The 27,014-nt window shown below is 34.6% G+C and overlaps 1 protein-coding gene across 1 annotated transcript in view; it reads left to right on the top strand.

Moving 5' to 3' along the window:
* LOC121367341 overlaps window positions 1-26,073 on the top strand; it is a 44,670-nt gene extending 18,597 nt beyond the window's left edge. Inside the window, exons 4-9 of the mRNA XM_041491446.1 lie at window positions 1,486-1,624; window positions 2,281-2,381; window positions 5,239-5,288; window positions 23,276-23,417; window positions 24,720-24,817; window positions 25,329-26,073. Of these exons, the coding sequence (XP_041347380.1) occupies window positions 1,486-1,624; window positions 2,281-2,381; window positions 5,239-5,288; window positions 23,276-23,417; window positions 24,720-24,817; window positions 25,329-25,526 (728 nt within the window). The 3' untranslated portion in view covers window positions 25,527-26,073. The remainder of the gene's footprint in view (window positions 1-1,485; window positions 1,625-2,280; window positions 2,382-5,238; window positions 5,289-23,275; window positions 23,418-24,719; window positions 24,818-25,328) is intronic.
* Window positions 26,074-27,014: the final 941 nt, after the last annotated feature.

Below are 27,014 nucleotides of genomic sequence, written 5' to 3' on the forward strand. Positions count from 1 at the left end.
TGATTCTACAGGTGGTCTGTGACATGTTGTGTTTTGATTCTACAGGTGGTCTGTGACATGTGTTTTGTTCTTACAGGTGGTCCTGGGGTGTGAGTCAGTGTGGGTCAACTCTGTGACATGTTGTGTTTTGTTCTCACAGGTGGCCTGTAACATGTTGTTTTTTGTTCTTACAGGTGGTCTGTGACATGATGTGTTTGGTTCTTACAGGTGATCCCGGGGTGTGAATCAGTGTGTGTCAACTCTGTGACATGTTGTGTTTTGTTCTTACAGGTGGTCTGTGACATGTTGTGTTTTCTTCTTACAGGTGGTCTGTGACATGTTGTGTTTGGTTCTTACAGGTGGTCCCGGGGTGAGAGTCAGTGTGGGTCAACTCTGTGACATGTTGTGTTTTGTTCTTACAGGTGGTCTGTGACATGTTGTGTTTTGTTCTCACAGGTGGTCTGTAACATGTTGTGTTTTGTTCTTACAGGTGGTCTGTGACATGTTGTGTTTTGTTCTTACAGGTGGTCTGTGACGTGTGTTTTGTTTCTACATGTGTTCTGTGACATGTTGTGTTTTATTCTTACAGGTGGTCTGTGACATGTGTTTTGTTCTTACAGGTGGTCTGTGACATGTGTTTTGTTCTCACAGGTGGTCTGTAACATGTTGTGTTTTGTTCTTACAGGTGGTCTGTGACATGTTGTGTTTTCTTCTTACGGGTGGTCTGTGACATGTTGTGGTGTTTTGTTCTCACAGGTGGTCTGTAACATGTTGTGTTTTGTTCTCACAGGTGGTCTGTGACATGTGTTTTGTTCTCACAGGTGGTCTGTGACATGTGTGTTTTGTTCTCACAGGTGGTCTGTGACATGTGTTTTGTTCTCACAGGTGGTCTGTAACATGTTGTGTTTTGTTCTCACAGGTGGTCTGTGACATGTTTTGTTTTGTTCTTACAGGTGGTCCCAGGGTGTGAGTCAGTGTGGGTCAACTCTGTAACATGTTTTGTTTTGTTCTTACAGGTGGTCTGTGACATGTTGTGTTTTGTTCTTACAGGTGGTCCCAGGGTGTGAGTCAGTGTGTGTCAACTCTGTGACATGTTTTGTTTTGTTCTTACAGGTGGTCCCAGGGTGTGAGTCAGTGTGTGTCAACTCTGTGACATGTTGTGTTTTGTTCTCACAGGTGGTCAGTAACATGTTGTGTTTTGTTCTTACAGGTGGTCTGTGACATGTTGTGTTTTGTTCTTACAGGTGGTCTGTAACGTGTTTTATTCTTACAGGTGGTCTGTGACATGATGTGTTTTGTTTTTACAGGTGGTCTGTGACATGTTGTGTTTTGTTTTTACAGGTGGTCTGTGACATGTTGTGTTTTGTTCTTACCTCAGCTCTGTGACATGTTGTGTTTTGTTCTTACAGGTGGTCTGTAACGTGTTTTATTCTTACAGGTGGTCTGTGACATGATGTGTTTTATTCTTACAGGTGGTCTGTGACATGATGTGTTTTGTTTTTACAGGTGGTCCCGGGGTGCGAGTCAGTGTGGGTCAACTCTTACCTCAGCTCTGTGACATGTTGTCTGGTAAAGAAAACATCAACATGCTGCATCTTGTGCACAGACTGGACAAAGAAACCACCGGCGTGATGCTCCTAGCAAAGTGAGTCCTGGTGCTGGGGCAACTCTTACATTCTGCACATCATTAGGGCAGCTATAAAGGGTTTACCCGGCCCATTGCAAAATTAGTCAATTGATAATTTTTATCGAAAGTGTCTACAGTGTTTCTATTTGGCTAATAAAACATTGTTTAAACTGTCCACTTTTTATTAATTTTCAAACAATACTCTACATATACTGAAAATTGGCTAATATAAAATTATTTCTAGTGTGACATCTGCTAGTCCTCTTAAAACATTGTACTGTAGTTCTCTAAAAACACTGTACTGTAGTTCTCGGAAACATTGTATTGTAGTTCTCGAAAACATTGTACTGCAGTTCTCTTTAAAACATTGTACTGTAGTTCTCGAAAACATTGAACTGTAGTTCTCGAAAACATTGAACTGTAGTTCTCGAAAACATTGTACTGTAGTTCTCTCGAAAACATTGTACTGCAGTTCTCGAAAACTTTGTACTGCAGTTCTCTTTAAAACATAGTACAGTGGTTCTCTAAAAACATTGTACTGCAGTTTTCTAAAAACACTCTACTGTAGTTCTCTTAAAAACATTGTACCATAATTATATATATTTATTTGATATTATTATATTTTATTTTGTGCTATATTTGAATTGTCTTATAATAGCTGGTTTTATTTTAAGAACTCCAGAAATGGCATGGAGGTTGAAAAATGCTTTTCGAAAGCAGGAAGTAATGAAAATGTACTGGGTGATTGTAAAAGGAATTCCAAAGCCATCTGAAGGTCAGTCTGTCAAAAAGTTATTTCTTGAAATCCATATGTATAAAAAAAAAAATTGCAGAAAAGTAAAGCAATAATTGATATTCCCAAATGGGACAACTATGTGTGTGAAATAATTATATAAAGAACTTTGTAAATTAATGTTGTGTAGGGAATGCTATTTTTATAGTCACATGACACGCAGTCACATGCTTATTGTCAGGTATATTGTCACAGACCACTGACCTATTTAATGGTCTAACAAAGTATTACCTGAACACAAATAATTTCATTTGTCCCTAAATGTACTTTATTCAACCAGCTTCATAACCACCATACTCTCAAAATAATTGAATTATGGCAATGGTTCATAATTCTAAAACAAAAATTGCCAAGAGGGTTGACATGGATTTCACTCCATCATGGTTCAGTTAAGGTGATGCAGTAGCTAGATTTGGTTTCCAACAATTAATGTAATTTTTATTTATTATCCATTTTTAGAGAAACAAGGTCCTTAAAGGAAACATGTCATGAGACCATATTATAGCTCATTTTAAAAGCAAAATGATATAAAAATAATATACAAATAAGTATATAACAATAAAATACGCGTAGTTAACTTAAAATGAAGAAATTACGCCAATCAGTATCAAAGTACGATTTATGCATATTTATTCGTGAGCGTTCGGAAAAAAAGGGAAGTGACGTCAGAGCCGCTGTACTCTTCCATTGTTGTTAACTGTTTATATATGGAGTAAGGGCCTTACGATCTTTTCAGTCCAGCACTGCCGTACTGCGCGGCCTTTGGGTGTAAAAATAAACAGTTTAAACGATCGGGATTGTCTTTTTACGGTTTTCCAAAGGATTGTATCCGAAGAAAGACGCGTATATTTTATCGTAAAACAAAAGATTGGACACCAACACCGCATAGTACTTTGGTGTCAGCCTATTTTAGTATTTACAGCCCGGAACCCGAACGTTACCCAGAGACAAAAACAGTACTCTGTTGCGAATGCCGAGGTGTACATTCTACATATTTGGCACAAAGATACACCTCAGCATGATGTATTTATATATGTTAAAACAAAAATGTAGATTTTTTTGTTTTTTTAAAGAAGAGATTTTTCATGTTAGGCCTACATAACAAAATCTGTATTCACCGTCCGAAGAAGGAAATGTCAATAATTAATTAAATATGGCATATACAAACATAGGATTTGGCATGAAGATACATCTCAGTACGATGTATTTAAATATGTTTTAAAAAAAACACAAATAATTTTAAATAATGATTTTAATCTTCGGGCAGAGTACATCACAAAAACGTTCCTCATCGCCCGAAGCCCACAAGTAACACGAAGTTCAATACAAAATAAACCACTACTGTCGGTGTCGAAATAACTATTATGTTTCATCCATGGGCTGACTTGAGAATCGGAGTGTTGTTTTAGTTAATTGGTCCTTTCTTTCCGTGGCCTGCACATGTGATTCCTGACTGGCAGGTGTATGTTGCAGGGTATCGACCAGGTAAGTGATTACCACTGTCTAGACATACGTACAAAATACTTGCCAGTTTTTTAAGATCACAGGGTATTGTGGCGTAACCTGTTGCCACCCTGATTCATTACTGTAAATAATGCTGTAAAACCCTTGATTAAGTAAACTTTCCCAACTAAAATTACAAAATTATCAATTACGTAGTACCAAAGAAAAGAAAATTATCACATGGGTATCGTGAGTGGTCGTTTTTAATCTAACACACCCTACCAATAGGCCTAATAATATGCTGCTTTTTTTTAAGAGAGAAAAATACTATAACCTCATTTCATTCTATTGATGCAAATTGAAATATATTTAGTTAAAAAGTTGATTATACTCTCAAGTCATTTATGTTGTTTTACAAGTCAGTTTATAATGAAAGTGAAGCGCCTTGTAAATTAGAGCGTTTGTTTACACTGTGCATACAGATTTCATTATGTACAGCCTGAACATGAAAAATGCGATATTTTCTATAAAGAAAAAAAAAAAATGTTTGTCGTACATTTATATTTTTTACATATTTAAATACATCATATCGAGGTGTATCTTTATGCTAAATATGAACAGTATACACCTCGGCATTAGCATCCGAGTTTTGGTTTTGTTTCCGGGTTACTTTCGGGCTCCGGGCTGTAAATTGGTCGACCGGTCTGGTCTGGCACCATCGGTTTCTCCACCCTCCGACTCGCTATCCGTTTTTTCTTCAGTATCACTGTTGTAAGTAAATGTGTGTCTTTCTTCATTTACTAACAGCTCAAATTGATACGGCAAAATGTTTTGCGAACGAACACTCATTGTTTTGGTAAGCTGTGCAAGTCTTAGATTCTTTATGTGTGGTACGGACTAATGCTTTTAAGTGTAAGGCTTCAGATCAAGCGACGCGTCTCTGACGTCACGGACCTCGTGATTGCCCTGCTCATTAAAGATCGGCAATTTCTGCTAAGAGCTCGTATCTGGGGGTGTTTTTATGGAGATATTTTAAGTAATTAATTTTTTTTTTTTTTTTTAGGTGATTCAATTTATCATTAACTGTACATGGTTGGTGCCAAATATAGGTCACGTGACATGTTTCCTTTAAATCTGTGACAGTAGGCCTTTAAAAGTAGTTCCAACGATCTTCCTTGTACCACTCCCATTCCACACATATATTGATGTAATAATTTTTTAATTACATTTGTAGATAAATTATGTATGTGTTGCGTATATATAAAAAATTGAATATTTCATCAGACAATTTGTACATTTTACTTGCCTTGTGTCAGTGAAACAAAAATCATTTTAATGTTCACTTGACTGATTAATTATATTATTTTATTTTGTAATTTTTAAAATTTTGTTTTAGGTATTATTGATATTCCCATGTCAGAAGGAAAAGTGGAAGGGATACACAGGGTATGTTACTTAATAAAGATGTTCAATAATATTAACACATTTCCACCAAAGCATTGAGTGTGCAGTACAGTTACCTCCCTTTTAATTGTTATCCACCTGGGGCTGTATGCATGAGGGGCGGATAAGTCCACTATCTGGGAATAGTGCCTATCCGCCAGATAAGTGGGGTAATTTGGTATGCATGACGGCAGGATAGAGCTCACCGAATAGCCTATACGCGAATAACGCTATTCGCTACATTTTCTGCGTATAAAGGCCAATCCGCCGGATAAGTCTGAAAGGAAAATGGCCGCGCTGCTGTGTTGCGATTCACAAACAGGCAAATATGTCAACAAAATTGGTTATTTCTTGATCGAACAAAGCAATTTGTCATTTTTTATAATGTGGAAAAACATGAAGAATTTAAATTTGAACAACAAGATATTCTGAAGATCACAGATGAAATATCGGGAAACATCGAAGTGTCCAGTCGGTTGGGCATGTTAACATCGCTGTCAAAAATCTACTACAAGTTTGCAACACTTTGAATATGTCTACAGTAACTGATCGGTGAGAAACTTGTTTTTATGTAATAATTATCACATATTTATTTCAGTCTGTTTGTATTTGCCACCTCGCCATGCATTGTCTTCATTCTTTTAATGTAACCTATCGAAAACCATCCCCCATCAAAAACTTTCCCATTGGCATTGTACTTCCTATTTCTTTTTAACTTCAAATAACATAAGCACGAACTTTGATTATGTCATACATGTATGTTCACGAAAACACGTCGACAACTTATCCAAAAATGGGAAGGTTATTTGGGGAACATAATATACAAAAATTGAAATATAGAAATTAATCTGTATGTTTTTATTGGGGGTGGGTATGCTTGGGAACATAGACAACGGCTTGTCAAACAACTAGCCTAAGGTAAGCAAATAATTTTTTTAGATTTTCACAAAATTGTCAGCGTCATTAATATTAAACCACCGGATGACTGAAATGGCCATGCACAGTACTGTAGTGTAGGCTACCCTTTTAGCGGAACATAGTTTTCGTAACTGAAACAAGTAGTTTAATTTTATTTTTATTGAAAACATGTGCAAGATATATAATAATTATATAAGCTATTTTCATTGATTCGTTGACTCACTTATTTATGTATGTGTTCATTTTATGTTATAGACATCAGTCAACAATTTGGTGAGGACTGACAATGCTTTCCAGCAGGTGCCAAACCACAAAACAAATATGGATGTATCAAATGTCATTCGGTCAATGTGCAGGTACTGCAGACAGTGTGTGTGTGTGTGTGTGAGAGAGAGAGAGAGAGAGAGAGAGAGAGAGAGAGAGAGAGAGAGAGAGAGAGAGAGAGAGAGAGAGAGAGAGAGAGAGAGATAGATATATATATATGTGCTCTATAAATATATATTGTGAAATGCTGTCAAATTCTTTTATATATATATATGTATGTATGTATGTGTGTATATATATATATATATGTGTATATATATATATATATATATATATATATATATATATATATTGTGAAATGCTGTCAAATTCTTTTCTTTCTTCTTTTACCTTATTGAAGCAGATGATTTGTTCTTTTTCTTAACAAAAACAAAAACAAAACAAAACCAAAAAAACCCCACCTGTTATTACCCAGATCATCTTATTATCATAAATGTCATATTTGTAACATTTTGTTCCAGGTACATGGCACATAAGTTGCTGTTTACTCTGGTTGTGAACCCAATTACATCTAAATTGAAGATATACAGCTGAACAAAGTTCAAGCAAGTTGCATGTGTGCCTTTTGGAACCTTCTAAGACAGTTTGTGTAATGCTGTATAACTGTGCTAAAAAGCTCCATCTGATTCAGAGAAATTCAATGACAGTGATCCAGGTTTTGTTTTGTTACAAGATGATAACTTTGATAGGAAAGAGATTTCAACCCAAGTGGTTCATGATGTTGATAGCAGAGCTGTTATATACTAATATACATTTACTCTTAAAGATAGCTGTAGATGATGACAAAGTAATAAGTAAATGTGAACATTCTGATTTACATGCTCTGTTAATACAAAATGACATTCATATTTGACATTTTTCATACATCTTCATTTTGAATTTTAAAATTAAATCAATATGCAACAGGAAAATAATGTTACAGTTAGATGATTATAATTGAGAAGTACAGTGCAAAACAATTCATAAAATAACGACAAATTAACAAAATAATTATGAAAAATACATGAAATTTTTTTTTAATCTGATAAAGAATAAAAAATAATTTTAAGTAATAATGTACATTGAGTAAGTATTTAATTACATTTTCCCTCTGACATGTCATCCAATTTAATTATCAATTTAAAATGGGTTATCTTAAGTTATCTACACTTGGTTTATTTACTTCTACACTATACTTCACTCTTCACAATTTGTAAGGTGAAATAAACTATAAATATTACTTTGAATTGTTGTTTGTTGTGTATTACAGGGCGTTTGGCAATATGTACTGATTGAAAGAAATAAGGGATCACCCGAACACTTACAGGAGATAGTGACTGCAACAAAAACACTCATCTATTGTGTCAGGAAGTTAACTGTGTTACTGTCATCCAGTCTCACATTACTGTCATTCAGTGACTCCCACATTACATCTTCGTACTTTATACAGACATTAGGACGATAATAGTATTTAATACTAAGTGTTCCTTTATTTATTTCTCTGTATATTTTGTATATGTACAAAACGTCATTTATTTTTATGGTATTTTAAGTTTCAACATGGAATAGAGTATATATACGTATAACATGGAATTAAGTCCCTATGTATTAAAAGTGTAAATACTAGTAGTTAACATTACTAGTTGTTTAAGATTAGCCTTCAATGTCTTGGATATGCCTCTAAAAGTTGTTTATGTGTGTTAAATAATACTAATGACATTTTAAAACTTTTATTCCAGATTATAAATTGTATACATGTATTTGCATTTAGATTTTAAAAATATTATTTCGTTTTTTAATATTATTACTTTTATATGGCTATTAAATAATAACGAAACATTGCCCCTGTATTAAAAACAGTTCCCCTTTCTCTTTTGGGGGTTGTGCCAACATATTTTAGACTACGACTGTGTGTCCCATAATTCATTTAAGAAAACCTCAAGTGAGTTTCACTGGGTGTTTATTTCCATAAATGTTCAGTCCATTTCGTATACTGAACCAAAAGAAGACTGTTGCGGTGGTGGTAGGGTTGGGGTGTGGGTAGGTGTGGGGCTCATAATCCACATGAAAAAACAATTCTTTATTAGTATAAATTCTGACAAAAAGTACATTATCGTCGTCAAGTGCAGGTAATCGGGTTGAGTAAAGGATTTACCTGTAGCGTATTTCTTTGTTATTTCTCTCTCCCTCTACCCCTCCCCCTCCTTCCCTATCCCCCTCTAGGACTGGATCGCTGTCTCTCTCTCTCTCTCTCTCTCTCAGCCAGTACACCACAACTGGTACACATGTATATCAAAGGCTGTAATATGTGCTATCCTCTATGGAATGGTGCATATAAAATAATCTCAGCTGCTAATCGAAAAGAGTAGCCCGTGAAGTGGCGACAGCGGGTTTCCTCCCTAAATATCTTTGTGGTATTTCACCGTATGTCCGACGCCATAGAACCGTAAATAAAATGTGTTGAGTGCGTCGTTAATAAAACAGTTCCTTCCTTTTACATGGGTTACGTTAAAAATAATACTGTCAGTAGAATGATAGAAATACATAGAGAAAAGTTTTAAGGCCAGCTCATTTTGCCCGAATGTTTATTAGTTTTTACCCGAATTTGAAGATTTCCTACCCCACCCCCGGTCGCTTTATGGTTGGTGTTTGACCTATTTTCCAGTTATCTCCCTCTATATCTGCATTTCTATATTTTGTTAGCATGCTGGATGTTATATCTCGGTCCCCCATTATTTATTTATTTATTCATTTGGCAAGACTATTGGCCTCTATTTTATTAGTATTTGTTTTTAATTTGCACCTCTTCCTAAATATATACTGCACTTTTAATGACTGTTAATAACTGGATTGCTATATATATTTTTGTTTTTCTTCTTATAACTATGTATTTAATTTTATTTATTTTCATTATTATTTTTGTATTAGGCCTATTATTTTATTTTATTATAAATAAATGTATTTATATATTTTATTTATTTATAAATATTAAACGATACACTTTTCTTTTTGTTTACAAAAGTACATTGTAAGCGCAATGTTCGGTTCCAGAATGCCATGCGTGGCGAGGAGTTCCCCCAATCTAAAAATAACGCTGCCGGATAGCTATTCGTGACATCATTTACGTTTATGCATACCAAAAAGCGAATAACTTTAAACGCGATTAGCAATCCGCGTTTAGTTTTATCCACTCCTCATGCATACGGCCCCTGATGAACAGCAGTTTTTAAATAATTCAGAATGTATTTACATTTTATATTTGCTACAATAACAAAACAAAAATGCTGAAAGATAAAAACAGGGAATTTTATTAATATTTAGTAGAACAGTACACAGCAGTTATTGGGTGTTATACAAGGGAAAGTATATGAATAGGATTAGTGTTTATATAATGTGAGGTACTAGAATACATCAAGTGATGAATATGATACTTTCACAAGATAGGATAAGTGTTTATATACTGTGAGGTACTAGAATACATCAAATGGTGAATATGATACCGATCACAAATATCATTACAGTTGGCAGTACTAATCCTAAAACTCTTTTATTGACTTAAAAGGGAACTGAAGTCAAATATGAGCCTTATCTATTGCAAATATGCATTCCTGGACCACCAACATATATTAAAGGAGCTCAATCACGGATTTAGTGGGCCTTGTTTTTCTAAATATGCATTATAAATGAAACTTACATTCATTTGGAATACCAAACCTAGTTATTGTATGATCCAAAATATTTTAATTAACTACAATCGAGGGAATTCCATGATACACTTATTTTTTAAAATTTGGAACTCGTAGTGATGAGGCTATATATACGACAACCGTATAATGTATTTTTGGATTTTATATAAACAATCGCCGTGTATAGAGACTTGGCAAATGAGGGCCGGCTATATACATGGCAAATAATAAAAATATATATTATTTCAGGACGAAAATAACCGCGAATACACTGAAATAAAATAATGAACAGTCAGAACATGAACTCACCATTTATTATTATTATTAGGCGTGTGTGCAAATTATTTTGACTGGTTTGCAAAGTGGTATTTTGGTTTTAATGTATAGCGTAAAAAACCCAGTGTATTGTTGCATGTTTCGTCGTCCAAAGGTTGGCTAATTATTACTTAACCCAGTTGAATCCAATTCTGCGTGCAGGGACAAGTTCAGCCTGCCATTTGTGCGTGTGTGCATGCACGTTAATCTTGCATTTTTATAGCCAAAACGCCTCCAGATACAACACTGCCCCTCCACCCCAAAAATGTATTTTGAGTTTTATTGCCCCTTGCAATTTTGAGCATTTGAAATGTGACTAAATACAGCAAAATAACCTTTTAGTCATATTTATTTACGGTAAAATTAACTTTTTTACAAAATTTACGTAAGCAGCCTTAAAATTGCAATCAGTGAAAAATTATTAAGTTCAAGCCCTGTTGTTAGTTTGTGTACTGTCCATTGTTAGTGTCTCTTTGAGTTAATCTACCTCAGCCGCTGATAACTTGTAATTGTTATTTTTATTTATTCATTATTATTATTATTATTATTATTATTTATTTATTATAATTAATTTTTTGTTAGTACTGTAGGGACAATATGACGCTATTCATATATCTATGGAAAACATACACAAAAGGGTCCGCAAAATTCATATACTCCTCCACCCCCTCCCCTGTTCAGAAAATGCACTGTTCGTACAGTACTTAGTATGTATTCCTCCTGTTCCAGATGGTTCGGTAATATGGATCAATCAAATACATGTACTTATTTACCGCCTATATACATTTTTGCTGTGAATATAGCCAGTCCTCATTAGTAGCCTTCGTATATATATATATATATATATATATATATATATATAGTCACATTGTATATAAACACCGTGTAGTTCAGAGTATGCTTTAAAAATGTAACAATTCCTATCCCAAGTCAACTGTTATGGCATATTTTATATAATAATGAATTTGACAAGGTGGAAAATGACGGTGTTTGTGATCCAGATGTTTAGAGTTTTTCGCGTACAACTAACGATAAATTTACGTATAGATGCAAAGGCCTAACTAGTCGGGATTGTCGACGTTTAACATGCTTCTGTTACTAAAATAAATTAATGTATAAGCTTATTATCATTCAGTTTTTATTATTTTTTAATAACTTATTTTCATTGTTTTTTGTTTTTTTCTATTTACCCTACATCGCAGAGGACGGTCAAGCGTTCTCGTTACACGAGCTTGGTAAATCGTTTTGGCACTGCGGTTATTCGGGGAATGCCTGTCACGTGACTCAAAATAAATACTTCACACCTCTCCTCTCCAAATAGCCATTATTTTTCTCAGAATTATGGACCGTACCCATAATTCAATTATTTTTATAAAATATCAATAATAAGTGTGATATGGTGGTTATGTAGATGGTTCAGTAAAGTACTTTTAGGTACAAATCAAATGTATATATTGTCATATAATACCCTGTTGGGTCAATAATTAGGTCAACCATCTGTGAGAGAGCGTGTTTAAGAAATGAAAAATGTGTAATTTTAGAATTAATAAAAAAACTATTATTCCTGCTAACTGGGGGCAGCAATTTTGTTTCGTTTTCATCACGTCCAGTGCTTTGTAACATTTTGTTTTAAAAAATTTTATTAGCGACAGTTGCTAATCAAAATGAAAATTGATTAGTGATTATTAATTTTGTATAGCAATTTTTTTTTAAGCATATAGTATGATAAATTAAATATGAACAGATGATTTTTTTTTATATCATTTATTTACATGTAGTAGCCACAAAGAACAAATAAATTCAGGTACAGTCATGTTTGATTTCCAATAAATCATATACAATAGCTGATGACTGATATAATTTTAATAAAATATCCCAGTAGACACAATACGTTTTCACTTCATGAATAGGATTTTTACACAGCCCCTAAATAAACATAACCATTTGCAAACAGGGCTGTCACGTTTATATGGTATCGTTTCATTTAGGCCATCTAAACGTTTATTAATAATGTTTAAACAAAAATATCACATGTTATATATGACTGGTCATTAATATTTTTTCTTAGTTTTCTTAATAAGTAAACTATATATTGTTTACTTATTAAGAAAACTAAGAAAAAATATTAATGACAATAGTGAATGAATGTTTGCATTCTTACACAGCATAAGTATCAATGAAGTTTACACAAGCAATACTACAGCCATATTTACACAAACAATACTACAGGCATATTTACACAAACAATACTACAGCCATATTTACACAAACAATACTACAGCCATATTTACACAAACAATACTACAGCCATATTTACACAAACAATACTACAGGCATATTTAAAGCTAAACAAAATAAATTCAGTTATGTATTGTTAAAGTATGCATATAAATTTAATTATAAGATTTGATCGCAATTATTTTTTGGTTCATGCAAGTATGAACCGAAAAAACGATGTGCACACTTTTGTATGCCCCGCTATGCGGAGTCACACAGTGTACACATTGGTTTTTGGTTCATGCAAGTATGAACCGAAAAAACGACGTGCACACTTTTGTATGCCCCGCTATGCGGAGTCACACAGTGTACACATTGGTTTTTGGTTCATGCAAGTATGAACCGAAAAAACGTCGTGCACACTTTTGTATGCCCCGCTATGCGCATCTTCATAAATCAAGGCTAATATTCGTACCTCGTATTCAGCCTTGATACATGTAGTCAAGATTACTGATATCCACTACTAGCGCCCTCTATTGGAAGAAAATTTGTAACACCGATTATGTCCCTTACACAATGACATCGCTGACCAATCACAGCATCGGTAACATGTGACAATCTTAAAAGCAATATCAAAAATTAACCGCCGGACGCTGATGCTGCCATCTTTGTTTACAATAACAAGGGAATCTATAAGGAGCGTTGCGATTCGTTGCAATCAGATCTCATCGCATCCAATGAAATTTAAGCATTTTGTGGCACGATTTCTTGACGACATGTATAAAGGCTGAATACGAGGAACGAATATTAGCCTTGATTTATGAAGATGCGCTATGCGGAGTCACACAGTGTGCACATTGGTTTTGGTTCATGCAAGTATGAACCGAAAAAACGATGTGCACACTTTTGTATGCCCTGCTATGCGGAGTCACGCAGTGTACACATTGGTTTTGGTTCATGCTTGCATTTCTTTGTTTTTAAAGGTTGCCTTGATTTTTCTTTTTCAAGCAACGCTGTTTTTTAAACATAAAATTTGTTGCATATAGTATTATGATAACCAAATGATTGTTACGGTTCACGAATACGGTGACAACCAGTATTATAGTTTATTATATTTTTCATCCTGTTACTGTTTGTATTTGCACATGGTGTTCACAGATTAAAACAGACTGATAAACTTGCACTAGTCACATGATGCATGCCCTGCATATCAATAGTTAATTTATTTTGCTTAATCGTATAATATACTTGAGTTAAAAAATAATAAAATAGTATTTTCGCCCTCAGTTTTAGATGCATTATAGGATAACGGTGACAACCAGTTAAGAATGTAGAATATCGGAAATTCTCCATTCTTGTCTCCACAGGATAAAACTGATATCCTACTAGGATAAAGGTGACAACCAGTTGAAAATGTAGAATATTGGAAATTCTCCATTCTTGTCTCCACAGGATAAAACTGATATCCTACATTATTAACTATTTTTCAAGTATCAATGTCATATCGTGAAAATATGCTTTTGAGGTGACCACAGGTTCATTAATTGTTATCCAGGAAATACTCCAAAGTATTGGATAGTCATAGTACCATATTTAGTAGTATTTGCGACTCATGATTGACAATTGTATAATGAACTATGATGTATTCAGTTTAATTGGCGATAAAATTAGCCTAGTCCAAAAACAAAACCAAAAAGGAAGAAAGCTTGTTAAAGGAATATTTCAAGTGGAAAGTTAATATACTTCACCATTGAACTGTATTCAATTTGTGTAAAGTTGAAGTATGGTATACAACATATTTAAGAAACAGTTATGGTATAGACCTACAGCATTATTCCTAGTAATTGTGTTATGGTTATTTTTCATCAAGTGTTGTATCTACAATGATCACACATACTTATTAGATACGTTAAATATTTGGCTGTTTACATGGTAGCGTTTCATTTAATAGGTTATCTTTAAACATTTACACAATTTTGTAAACGTGATAGCCTATCTGCAAACAGCCGTTATGTCATTATCATTATATATGTACGGCGGGTGGTTATCGGAACAGGCCTGGGCCCCGTTTCATGAAAGAATTGTAGCTAAGGTTAATCATAGTGAGTAGGTTAATTGTAGCTAAGGTTAATCATAGTGACTTACAGTGAATTTTACAACTGGCACCGTAAACTTTACAGCTGTTATGTCATTATCATTATATATCTACGGCGGGTGGTTATCGGAACAGGCCTGGGCCCCGTTTCATGAAAGAATTGTAGCTAAGGTTAATTGTAGTGACTTACAGTGAATTTTACAACTGGCACCGTAAACTTTACAGCCGTTCCACAAAGCAACCTTATGGTAGTCGTAAGTACCCCTTTAATGATTAAAATATTCTTTACGAAGAAGTACGAATTAGTTAAACAATGAATTGGTTACCGACTTTTAGGAACATCTTACATGTATTCATTGGTATCGGACATCCATGAAGTAACTTTGTCAGTTTATTTTCTAAGCGATAATTGTCACATGCATAAGACATGTGAGTTATCTCCCGTATTTTTGTGTCAAAGTCGTATGGCCTAGAATGTTTTTTCATCGAATGCCGAGTTTTATAAAAGGTATTTGGTATATATTAGATCCATTTTTATACAAAACGTTGGTATCCTTCTTAGAAAATGACCAAATCATCATTTAACTGCCATTTGACAACTACGTTAGTGGCTTACAACTGCCTCATACCTATTGTAAATTTTCACAGTAATTTATGATGATAGTAAGCTATGCTGCGTTGTGGAATGGGCTGGTGATTGTAGAATAAAATTAAGGAGGCGATAGTAGGTATTTCTTGCGATAGTAGGTATTCATGGCGATATTAGGTATTCATGGCGATAGTAGGTATTCATGGCGATAGTAGGTATTCATGGCGATAGTAGTGCTAAGATCGCTTCGTGGAACAGGGCCCTGATTGTTATAAAACTTTTAGAGTCTAGACTCGAGGCTGTAATAGAGTGAGACGTGATGTCATGGCAACACCATACAAATTGTATGCATGTGACATCATTAAAGATCAAGTCTGGACTCTTAAAAGTTTTATAAGCACGGGCCCAGCTATATGACAACTATAAGTGGTGGTCCTAATTGGAGGAGGAACGTAGCAAGAAAGAACAATGCCGGACAACACCTAGAAAAAGGAACTTTGGCGGTACGGGGATATTTATTCCCATATATATTTAACATGGTCTTGCTTGATAAGGACGACCTTCAAAATTTAATAATGTCAAAAATATGGATTGCGAAATTACGCAATATGTTTTAGAATTGTGTTGCTATCTTTGAACAAAATGTTCCCTGCTCTAGCTTGGAAGGAAGTGATGTCAGCTCCTACTAACTCCTGTATGCACAGTGTAAACAAAAGCAGTAATTTCAGACAGGTGCTTCGCATTGATCAACCTGACCATTCTCAGTCTGGAGCTCCATGCGGTAACACATGATTTTATCGCTGTGCTCAACTTGGGAATCCTCTGTTTTGTTTTGTTTTTTGTCAACAAAATGGAATATTCTACTGGGATGTATGCAGTCATCGGGAGATAGTGAGATTCCTGCCTCCACATCATTTTCCAACTGACTTTTATCAACATTTTTCCATGACTGGTATGACGATCATTCTGCAGAACGCCATGGTTGTTCACTACATGTCCGAGCCTGTCCTAGCAGCACTGGAAGATTGACCGCCCCACTCTAAGAAAAAATAAGAAGTGTGGTTTGCCCTACTACTCTTTTTCTAGACTTTACTTTGGTTTATATTGATACTAGACTTTACTTTGGTTTCTTCTTCCTCTTATTTATATTGATACCATTTCGTATCCTCTGGAGTCTGGCCTGTCCTGTTTTAAATATTATTAAATAGTCTGATCCTCTCTTCTTCCTCTTATTTATTTTTAGGACTGTCTTTCTAAAATCCCCGAACCCCCCGGGGATGGGGGGGGGGGGGTGTCCGAACCCCCCTAGCCTACGCTCCTGCTACCCCATCGGTTCTGTTACAGGGGAGTACTTGTTGGCGCCAAACAATAGTCTGAACGGAAAGACCCAAAGATCTGCGAATCCTCGATCGATCCAATCAATGCTGCAACTCGGTGTTTCATCATGTTCTAATTTCCAGGTGTCGAAAAGTAAATAAATATACAGAACTTCACATACGTTATTTTCCAGGTGTCAAAAAGTAAATAAATATACAGAACTTCACATACGTTATTTTCGCTTCCTATTTATTGCACACGTTTATTGTGCGCAAGAATATTTACCACGAGACCGCATAGTGGTCGAGAGGTATGTTCTTGCTCACAATAAACGTGTGCAATAAATAGGAAGCGAAAATAACGTATGTGATGTTCTGTATTTATTACATACCTTTAAAATATATATATATATATATATCAACAATGTATCTTAAACTGCTGTTCAATTTCATGAACTCCGTTTTAGCATAACGTACCAAAGTGCCAGACATTATGAATACAGCTCTTAATAAGTCATGACGTCATTTGTAAATCAAAAGCCAATATGATATAAAAAAAAAAAAACTGAAAAGGGGATTCCCCAAATAAACGTTCCGGGCCAGATTGCACATGTGCGATACAAAATATTTTATTGCACTGTTTTGATGTCTGTATGTTGTGGAATGCCAAGTTATATTAGCCAAAACATGTCAGTTTACATTTTTTGACGAGTGATTATAGTTTTGCACGAACGATCCGTCGTTCATGTCGATATTGGTTTTGCATAACAGACAGATGAACGACAAAATCGTTTGTGCCAAATTTTATGCCCTGTAATTCTTTTATTTGTGGCTTGTTAACTTTTTTTCTTTTCATTTTTAACTCAGGGTTCTTACACATCCTGGAAATTCTGGAATGTCCTTGAATTTTGTGATTTTAAAATCCAGGCCTGAAATGTCCTAAAAAAAAAGCATTAAATTTTATTATGTCCTAAAAATTTAGGCCAAACATTTGGTAGAGGGTTTTTTTTCTGCATCTTTACATTTATTGTGGTCATAACTTGTATAAATTCAGACAATTTGTTATAAAAACATTCATTCATTGAGCATTTTATGTCCTGGAAATGTTGTGTTTTTTCAAGTGTAAGAACCCTGTAATTGCTATAACGAGACTTTAATTCTCTTTGCCATTTTCTGTTGCCTTTGACCATGTTCAGGTTTTTTATTACATATAGGTATGTTTCTTTAAAAAAAAAATTTTTATTAAACATTTTTTTAATTGCTTATTGCCCCAAAATACATTGGTAGTGTTAGGATTGGAGACTCCTAATTCACCACCTTACAAAATAAGTGATCAAAAGCTATATTTGTATATTTAACTAATAAAGACATGTTGGAAACAATAATTGTTAGTATAAAAACACACATTCATGTACAGTTACGTCATTAAATGTTAAGCTTAACTTTTGTAAATATATTGTGAGATGTATATTGGGAGCAAGTAAAACTGTAGGATTTATAATATACCATTGGAATTCCAGAAAACAAAAAGAAGAAGAGTAGAAAAGACAAAATTATTTTCAACAGAATAAATAAATAAATATAGGTCAAATAAAATAAATAGTATATAAGTAGATACTTGCATAAGAATTAGACAAAAGGAGGGGCAGAGACAGAGAGAGAGAGAGAGAGAGAGAGAGAGAGAGAGAGAGAGAGAGAGAGAGAGAGAGAGAGAGATTTGTAAATAATCAAAGCATTTCCTCTGTATTAATGCAAGTTGATTCTTGTTTGATATATTAAAAAATATGAACCCAGTCTCGTCTTTTTAACCCAAAGCACAAACTATTTAATGAAATGTTTGTAGATCGACCACCATTGATCAAATTTGGTCCAGTCACAATTGCAAAATGCAAGAAACTTTTCAGTACTGTAATTAAAAGTTTTTTTTTTTTTAAACGATTGTACATTTGGTACTTTGCAAGTAATATAATTAAATTTAATATACCATCTGCCCTATGATTATCATGTATTTGAAATATTATATCTGTAACAGTAAAATGGAGATGTGTAATATGAGTACATTCTGTTTTTTAGCAATCCCTGTAGGTTTTGCCAACATGTTTGTATTAATGGACAGAACCAAAATAAATGAATAAGAATTTCTGGAACAGATTTACAGAATGAACATTTGTCATCTTGTTGAATTTTTATTTTCCAGAGAAATGTGTTTGTAGATAGTATTCAGTGTTCTAATCTACACTGCAACCACTTCAAATTCGTGTCCTTAGTTATTTTATGGTAAAGACTATATGCTTTTTTCCAATGAAACGAATTTGTAAGAAAAGTTCATTAATCCATTTCTTTTGTGAGATTGGTTTGCAGTTGTTTTTTGAAAGAATGTTATAAATTCTCTGACAACCTTTCTTGTCTTTGTAACAGAATTTTTGTCGGGATAGGTATTGGTGGTCTTTGTATATTACAGTTATACTTATTGAAAACATATTTATTTATTTAAGTCCCTGACTGCATTTAAAAGTCCTTGTATTTCTATAACATTTGTGTCCTGTAATATATTGTGTATGTAGTCTACCTTCTGTATCTTACCTTCATTATCAATTAGATCATATATGAAGACAATTCCTTTTTCAAACCTTTTTTTTATACAATGTGTTAAAATATTTACCTCCAACCTTCACACCTTCGTTATACCATATAGGTTGATGTAAAATATCTATCCATGACGTTATTTGTATTGTATAGGTTAATGTAAAATATCTATCCATGACGTTATTTGTATTGTATAGGTTAATGTAAAATATCTATCCATGACGTTATTTGTAGTGTATAGGTTGGTGTAAAATATCTATCCATGACGTTATTTGTAGTGTATAGGTTAATGTAAAATATCTATCCATGACGTTATTTGTAGTGTATAGGTTGGTGTAAAATATCTATCCATGACGTTATTTGTATTGTATAGGTTAATGTAAAATATCTATCCATGACGTTATTTGTAGTGTATAGGTTGGTGTAAAATATCTATCCATGACGTTATTTGTAGTGTATAGGTTGGTGTAAAATATCTATCCATGACGTTATTTGTATTGTATAGGTTGATGTAAATATCTATCCATGACGTTATTTGTATTGTATAGGTTGATGTAAAATATCTATCCATGACGTTATTTGTATTTTATTTACAAAGATAGCCCATGCCTGAAATGTGTCATGCCAATTTTTTTTATCTAATATTCTTAATTTTTGTTTTACAAATTCCGTTCCAAAATTAACGAAGTTATGCACATTTGGATATGTCAGTTTTAAAAGATATGTCCATTTTGATTCTTTATGTATATGTCTCCGAAACCATGACACTTTTAATGCATTTATAAAATAATGTATTTTAAACATCTTGAGTCCTCCTCCTTCATATTGTTTAGTTATTATGTTACGCTTTATTCTATCAATAGAACCATTCCAAATAAACTTAAAAAATAAATTGTTTAGTTCGTTGAGATCTGTCGGGTTAGCCAATGTTAAAATTAAATGGTTAATTTTGGCCATTGCTAAATTTTTTACAACTACAATTCTACCAAATGGAGTTAATAGTTTTAGACCCCTGCACAAATAAGTCTTTTTTATTGCTCTTGTATTCTTGTTGTAATTAACATTTACCATATCTGTAAGATTAGTAGAAAAAATCAACTCCTAGTAAGGTAAACATTCCTTTATCCCAAGTCAATTTTAGATCTGGACAGAGTATTTCGTTGCTATTTTTCCGACTACCAAACCATATAATCTTAGTTTTATCTATGTTTGCATAAAGGCCGGAGGCATTTGTATAGAATTTTAAAATTTGAAGGCAATATAGTAAAGACTGTTCTGTTGCATCTAGGGTAATTGTTGTGTCATCTGCGTATTGTGATATAAGAAACTCTTGATTTCCAATTGAAATCCCTTTAATATGATTATTTGTTCTTATTAACAAAGCTAAAATTTCTGCACTGAGTACGAAAATATATGGTGACAATGGGTCTCCTTGTCTACATCCTCTAGATATTTTGAACCATTCAGTTGTTTGTCCATTTACAATTACACAGGATTTAATATTAAAATAAAATGTTTCTATCCATTTTTTAATAGAATCTCCGAAATTAAAAAAATCGAAAGTCTTTCGAATGAAAGGCCAGGCAACAGAATCAAATGCTTTCTCAAAATCAATTAATAAAAGAAGGCCTGGAATTTTATTCTTTTCTGTGTAATGAAATAAGTCATAGAGATTTCTAATATTTTCACCGATGTATCTTCCAGATATAAAGCCTGTTTGGTCTTCATTTATTAAGCAAGGTAAAACAGTTTTAATTCTGTTGGCTATGCAACCTGATGCTATTTTATATGAGACATTTAGCAAAGATATAGGTCTCCAATTTTTTAAATAGTGTTTTTGTCCTTTTTGGGAATACATGATATAACGCCTTCTTTTTGGGTTGATGAGAGTTTTATAATTTATTGCTTTAGTAAGATATCTGTCCAAAATATTTAAAGAATTCTGCTTTATTGATAATTCACACAAACATTACAAACAGTTCTTATAATTAGGCCCACCAACAATACAACTGTTTACAATTAAACTACACATAAGCTGGTTTCTAACATCCTTTCCGTGACCTCTTTTACATAGTGATGTCCCATTTGAAGTAATGACATCATTTTCTCAGTCTAACAAAGGATAACATTCTGGTTTTTAACAACTTTGTTCAATCAGAATAGTTGAAGTTTGTTTTGTTTAACAACAACACTAGAGCACATTGGATGTCAAACCTTTGTTAATTCTAATATATAGTATTAGACAGGAAACACGCTATATTTTGTCATTAGTAGCAAGGGATGTTTTATGTGCACTTTTCAACAGACAGGATAGCACATAACACAGCCTTTGATGTACCAGTCGTGGTGCACTGGCTGGAACAAGAAATGGGCCCACCGACGGGGATCGATCCTAGACTGACCATATATCAGGCGAGCACTTTACCAAATGGCTTCATCCTTCCCCTCCAATTTGAATATAGTAATAATTTGAATACAGTAGTTTGCAGAATGTTTGTAATTATAATTATGTGACTGTCACTTCACTCTCAGTCACTGGTACATTTATGGATAGTTTGCGGAATGTTTGTAATTATAATTATGCGACTGTCACTTCACTCTGTCACTGGTACATTTATGGATAGTTTGCGGAATGTTTGTAATTATAATTATGCGACTGTCACTTCACTCTCAGTCACTGGTACATTTATGGATAGTTTGCGGAATGTTTGTAATTATAATTATGCGACTGTCACTTCACTCTGTCACTGGTACCTTTATGGATAGTTTGCGGAATGTTTGTAATTATAATTATGCGACTGTCACTTCACTCTCAGTCACTGGTACATTTATGGATAGCTTGCGGAATGTTTGTAATTATAATTATGCGACTGTCACTTCACTCTCAGTCACTGGTACATTTATGGATAGTTTGTGATTATAATTGTTACATTCCATATACCTGTACTTACCTTGTTTGACACCCAATAGCCAATGTGTATTTTTGTACTGGGCTGTTATTAAACATTTATTCATTCAGTATTGTTACATAATGTTACATGTAATATGGCATTAATAAATTGATAAGTTAGTGGGGGGGGGGGGGGGGGGTCTAAATTTTAGATTATCTCTCTCTGTCTTTGTCTTCATATGTTTCATTGCTGGCCATGAATTTAATTACTGTGATGTGTTTGTTAGTAATGTAATTACTGGCCATGAAGTTAATTACTGTTATGTGTTTGTTAGTAATGTTATGTTACGTTACATGACGCTACATGTTGTTACATGAAGTATAGTAGATATTTTTATCTGTCTCCATGTAGATGGTCTTGTCACATGAAGTATAGTAGATATTTCTCTCTGTCTCCATGTAGATGGTCTTGTCACATGAAGTATAGTAGATATTTCTCTCTGTCTCCATGTAGATGGTCTTGTCACATGAAGTATAGTAGATATTTCTCTCTGTATCCATGTAGATGGTCTTGTCACATGAAGTATAGTAGATATTTCTCTCTGTATCCATGTAGATGGTCTTGTCACATGAAGTATAGTAGATATTTTTCTCTGTCTGCATGTAGATGGTCTTGTCACATGAAGTATAGTAGATATCTTTCTCTGTCTGCATGTAGATGGTCTTGTTACATGAAGTATAGTAGATATGTCTCTCTGTCTCCATGTAGATGGTCTTGTTACATGAAGTATACTAGATATTTCTCTCTGTCTCCATGTAGATGGTCTTGTCACATGAAGTATAGTAGATATTTCTCTCTGTCTGCATGTAGATGGTCTTGTCACATGAAGTATAGTGGATATTTCTCTCTGTCTGCATATAGATGGTTTTGTCACATGAAGTATAGTAGATATTTCTTTCTGTCTGCATATAGATGGTCTTGATACATGAAGTGTAGTAGATATTTTTTTCTGTCTGCATATAGATGGTCTTGATACATGAAGTGTAGTAGATATTTTTTTCTGTCTGCATATAGATGGTGTTGCGTCCCGATTACACGGAATACACCAAACTGACGGAGAAGAAACGCAGTATCAAGTCCTACCGCGCCATCACACGGTATCGCGTGTTGGAGTCAGCCAGTGATGCAGCCCTAGTCGAGTGTCAGCCACACACAGGTCAGACTAGTTCTAGTTTTATTAGTCAGCCACACACAGGTCAGACTAGGTCGAGTTTCATTAGTCAGCCACACACAGGTCAGACTAGTTCTAGTTTTATTAGTCAGCCACACACAGGTCAGACTAGTTCTAGTTTTATTAGTCAGCCACACACAGGTCAGACTAGTTCTAGTTTTATTAGTCAGCCACACAGGTCAGACTAGGTCGAGTTTTATTAGTCAGCCACACACAGGTCAGACTAGTAGTTCTAGTTTTATTAGTCAGCCACAAACAGGTCAGACTAGTTCTAGTTTTATTAGTCAGCCACACACAGGCCAGACTAGGTCGAGTTTTATTAGTCAGCCACACACAGGTCAGACTAGTAGTTCTAGTTTTATTAGTCAGCCACAAACAGGTCAGACTAGTTCTAGTTTTATTAGTCAGCCACACACAGGTCAGACTAGTTCTAGTTTTATTAGTCAGCCACACACAGGCCAGACTAGGTCGAGTTTTATTAGTCAGCCACATACAGATCAGACTAGGTCGAGTTTCATTAGGCAGCCACACAGGTCAGACTAGGTCGAGTTTCATTAGTCAGCTATACACAGGTCAGACTAGGTCTAGTTTTATCAGTCAGCTACACACAGGTCAGACTAGTTCTAGTTTTATCAGTCAGCCATTCACAGGTCAGACTAGTTCTAGTTTTATTAGTCAGCCAGTTAGCCAGCTTTTGCACGGTGCTAGATCAATGGTTATTGTGATACAAGTGATTGGCAGACGACGCACAGATGGTTATTGTGATACAAGTGATTGTCAGACGACGCATAGATGGTTATTGTGATACAAGTGATTGTCAGACGACGCATAGATGGTTATTGTGATACAAGTGATTGCCAGATGACGCACTTATGGTATTGTGATATAAGTGATTGCCAGATGATGCACAGATGGTTATTGTGATACAAGTGATTGTCAGACGACGCATAGATGGTTATTGTGATACAAGTGATTGTCAGACGACGCATAGATGGTTATTGTGATACAAGTGATTGCCAGATGACGCACTTATGGTATTGTGATATAAGTGATTGCCAGATGATGCACAGATGGTTATTGTAATACAAGTGATTGTCAGACGACGCATAGATGGTTATTGTGATACAAGTGATTGTCAGACGACGCATAGATGGTTATTGTGATATAAGTGATTGCCAGATGATGCACAGATGGTTATTGTGATATTAGTGATTGTCAGATGACACACAGATGGTTATTAGTGATTGCCAGATGATGCACAGATGGTTATTGTAATATTTGTTGCAGGAGTTAAACACCAGATCCGTGTCCACCTGGCGTACGGCTTGAACACACCGATACTTGGAGATCACAAGTATTCTCACTTCACAAAACTAGCTCCTCAGGTAATATATATATATCTCTCCTCTCTCTCTCTCTCTCTCTCTCTCTCTCCTCCCTCCCTCCGTCCCTCTCTCTCTCTCTCTCTCTCTCTCTCTCTCTCTCTCTCTCTCTCTCTCTCTCTCTCTCTCTCTCTCTCTCTCTCTCTCTCTCTCTCTCTCACACACACACATGCACACACATTCTAAATGAAAAACTTTCCATGATTACCAAAAAACAGTTTCTAATAGACTTTGATCATCACAGAAGTGTTTCCCATAAAGTTTAAAATCCTGAAGCTTTTAGTTTTGTTTATTTTTGTTCTGTGCTGGCTACATTTTATAGTTTACATTATAGATTGTTAAGAAGGTGCCTATCATAAGTATCTCGTTTTAATAAGCAGCTGCCTGCATTACAACAAAAACACTGTGTTATTATTAATAAAATAAACTTTGTATTTTGTGTTCTGTAGTTAACGCACTTTCTGTTGACATTTAGTGGATCACATAGATTGTTCATTAGTTTATTGTTATTCAGAGACTATTTCCGGACATGCTTCAGCAACTGGGGATTCGCCAGAGCAAGGTGCGCCATGTGCCGATGCACTTGCATGCGAAGAGCATCGTCATTCCCGAGATACTGGATGGACAGAACCTGGCCGTGTCCTGCCGACTTCCGCGCCACTTCGTTACCAACATGTCGCGACTCCGACTGAAACCAGCGACAAACTCTTGAGTCAGAGTCCAAGGGATGAAACTCAACTGAGAGGTCATTAGTGGTGCCAATGAGAAGGAGCAGCCTATCAAAGTGAATGACCATCAGTGCCTGTATTCCACACATCTCCGCTTTTTATCTCACCTCCAACATTAGTTTGTTTTGTTTAACAATAACACTAGAGCACATCAGTTTATTAATCATCAGCTATTGGATGTCAAACATTGGGTAATTTTGACATAGTCTTAGAGAGGAAATCCACTACATTTTTCTGTTAATAGCAAAGGATCTTTTATATGAAATATCCTCTAAGAAATGAGAAAACAAGGAATGCGTATTACTTTTCCAAAAGTGGTGATGTCAACTTTTGTGTTTATTCCTAAGCTACATTTTCATGTTTAGGTAAATTATTCACCAAATTAGTTTATGACAGGGGAGACAGTTTGACAGGCGAGACAGTATGACAGGCGAGACATTTAATTCTTCAAAAATGTTGTTGCTTTTAGGAATGCATTTATGTAATCAGCTGTATGTAATTTAAATCTAAAATAAAAGTGTAACCTTGCTATTTAAGTTTTTAGTCTAGTTAAAATTGCAACGTGTGATATGAATTCAGGTTTCACTACTCTTTCTATAAATGTCTTTCTGTTTATAGCACTACAGTGAAATAAATCCCTGTAAGCTGGGCACCCACGGAACTGAGTTTTAAAAAGTTTGCTTTAAAGGGGTGTCCTGTTATAGAGTTCCGTTCTGTATCAATATTTTAAAAAGTCCTGTAAGAAATGTCTGCTTTTGAAGGAATTCCGGTTTACTGAGGGTCCAGTTTTTAGGGGTATAATTGTATTATACGGGTAAACTAAAAACAAAACATGGTTCTGTTTTTTATTGATTATGAATGAGACTAAATTACTAGTCCTCTGCACATAAACATTTTCAACACTACAATATTGTTTATTACCATTTTCTGCTATGTTGAATGCTCGCTTGCATCACAGGATTGAATTACCTCGGTGGATCCATTTAACTGATTGTTTTTTTCTCATTCCAACCAGTGCACCACAACTGGTCAAATGCAATGGTATGTGCTTTCCTGTCTGTGGGATTGTGTGTGTATATACTATATCTCTTGCTGCTAATGGAAAACATGTAGCAGGTTTCCTCTGATGACTACGTGTCAGAATGACCAAATGTTTGACATCCAATAGCCAATGATTAATTAATCAATGTGCTCTAGTGGTGTCGTTAACCAAAACAAACTTTTAACTTTATTACCATAATGCCTTCTGATAGATTGTAAGACTTCATCATATGTGGTCATGTGGGATAGAAAAAGTACACCTGATGTTGTGTAAATTTCGACCTGGGACGAGGCTTGTAGAGTCCCAGTGTCAAAATGTTCACCAACATTCAGTAAATAAACTATTATTGTACATGAACAGACGAAGATGGCTCAAAAAGTAACTTTTATTTGACCATTTTATCATAAATAAACTACATTATCATATTTGT

The sequence above is a fragment of the Gigantopelta aegis genome, chromosome 3 (genome assembly GCF_016097555.1).
Source record: "Gigantopelta aegis isolate Gae_Host chromosome 3, Gae_host_genome, whole genome shotgun sequence".
NCBI classification, from domain to species: Eukaryota; Metazoa; Mollusca; class Gastropoda; order Neomphalida; family Peltospiridae; genus Gigantopelta; species Gigantopelta aegis.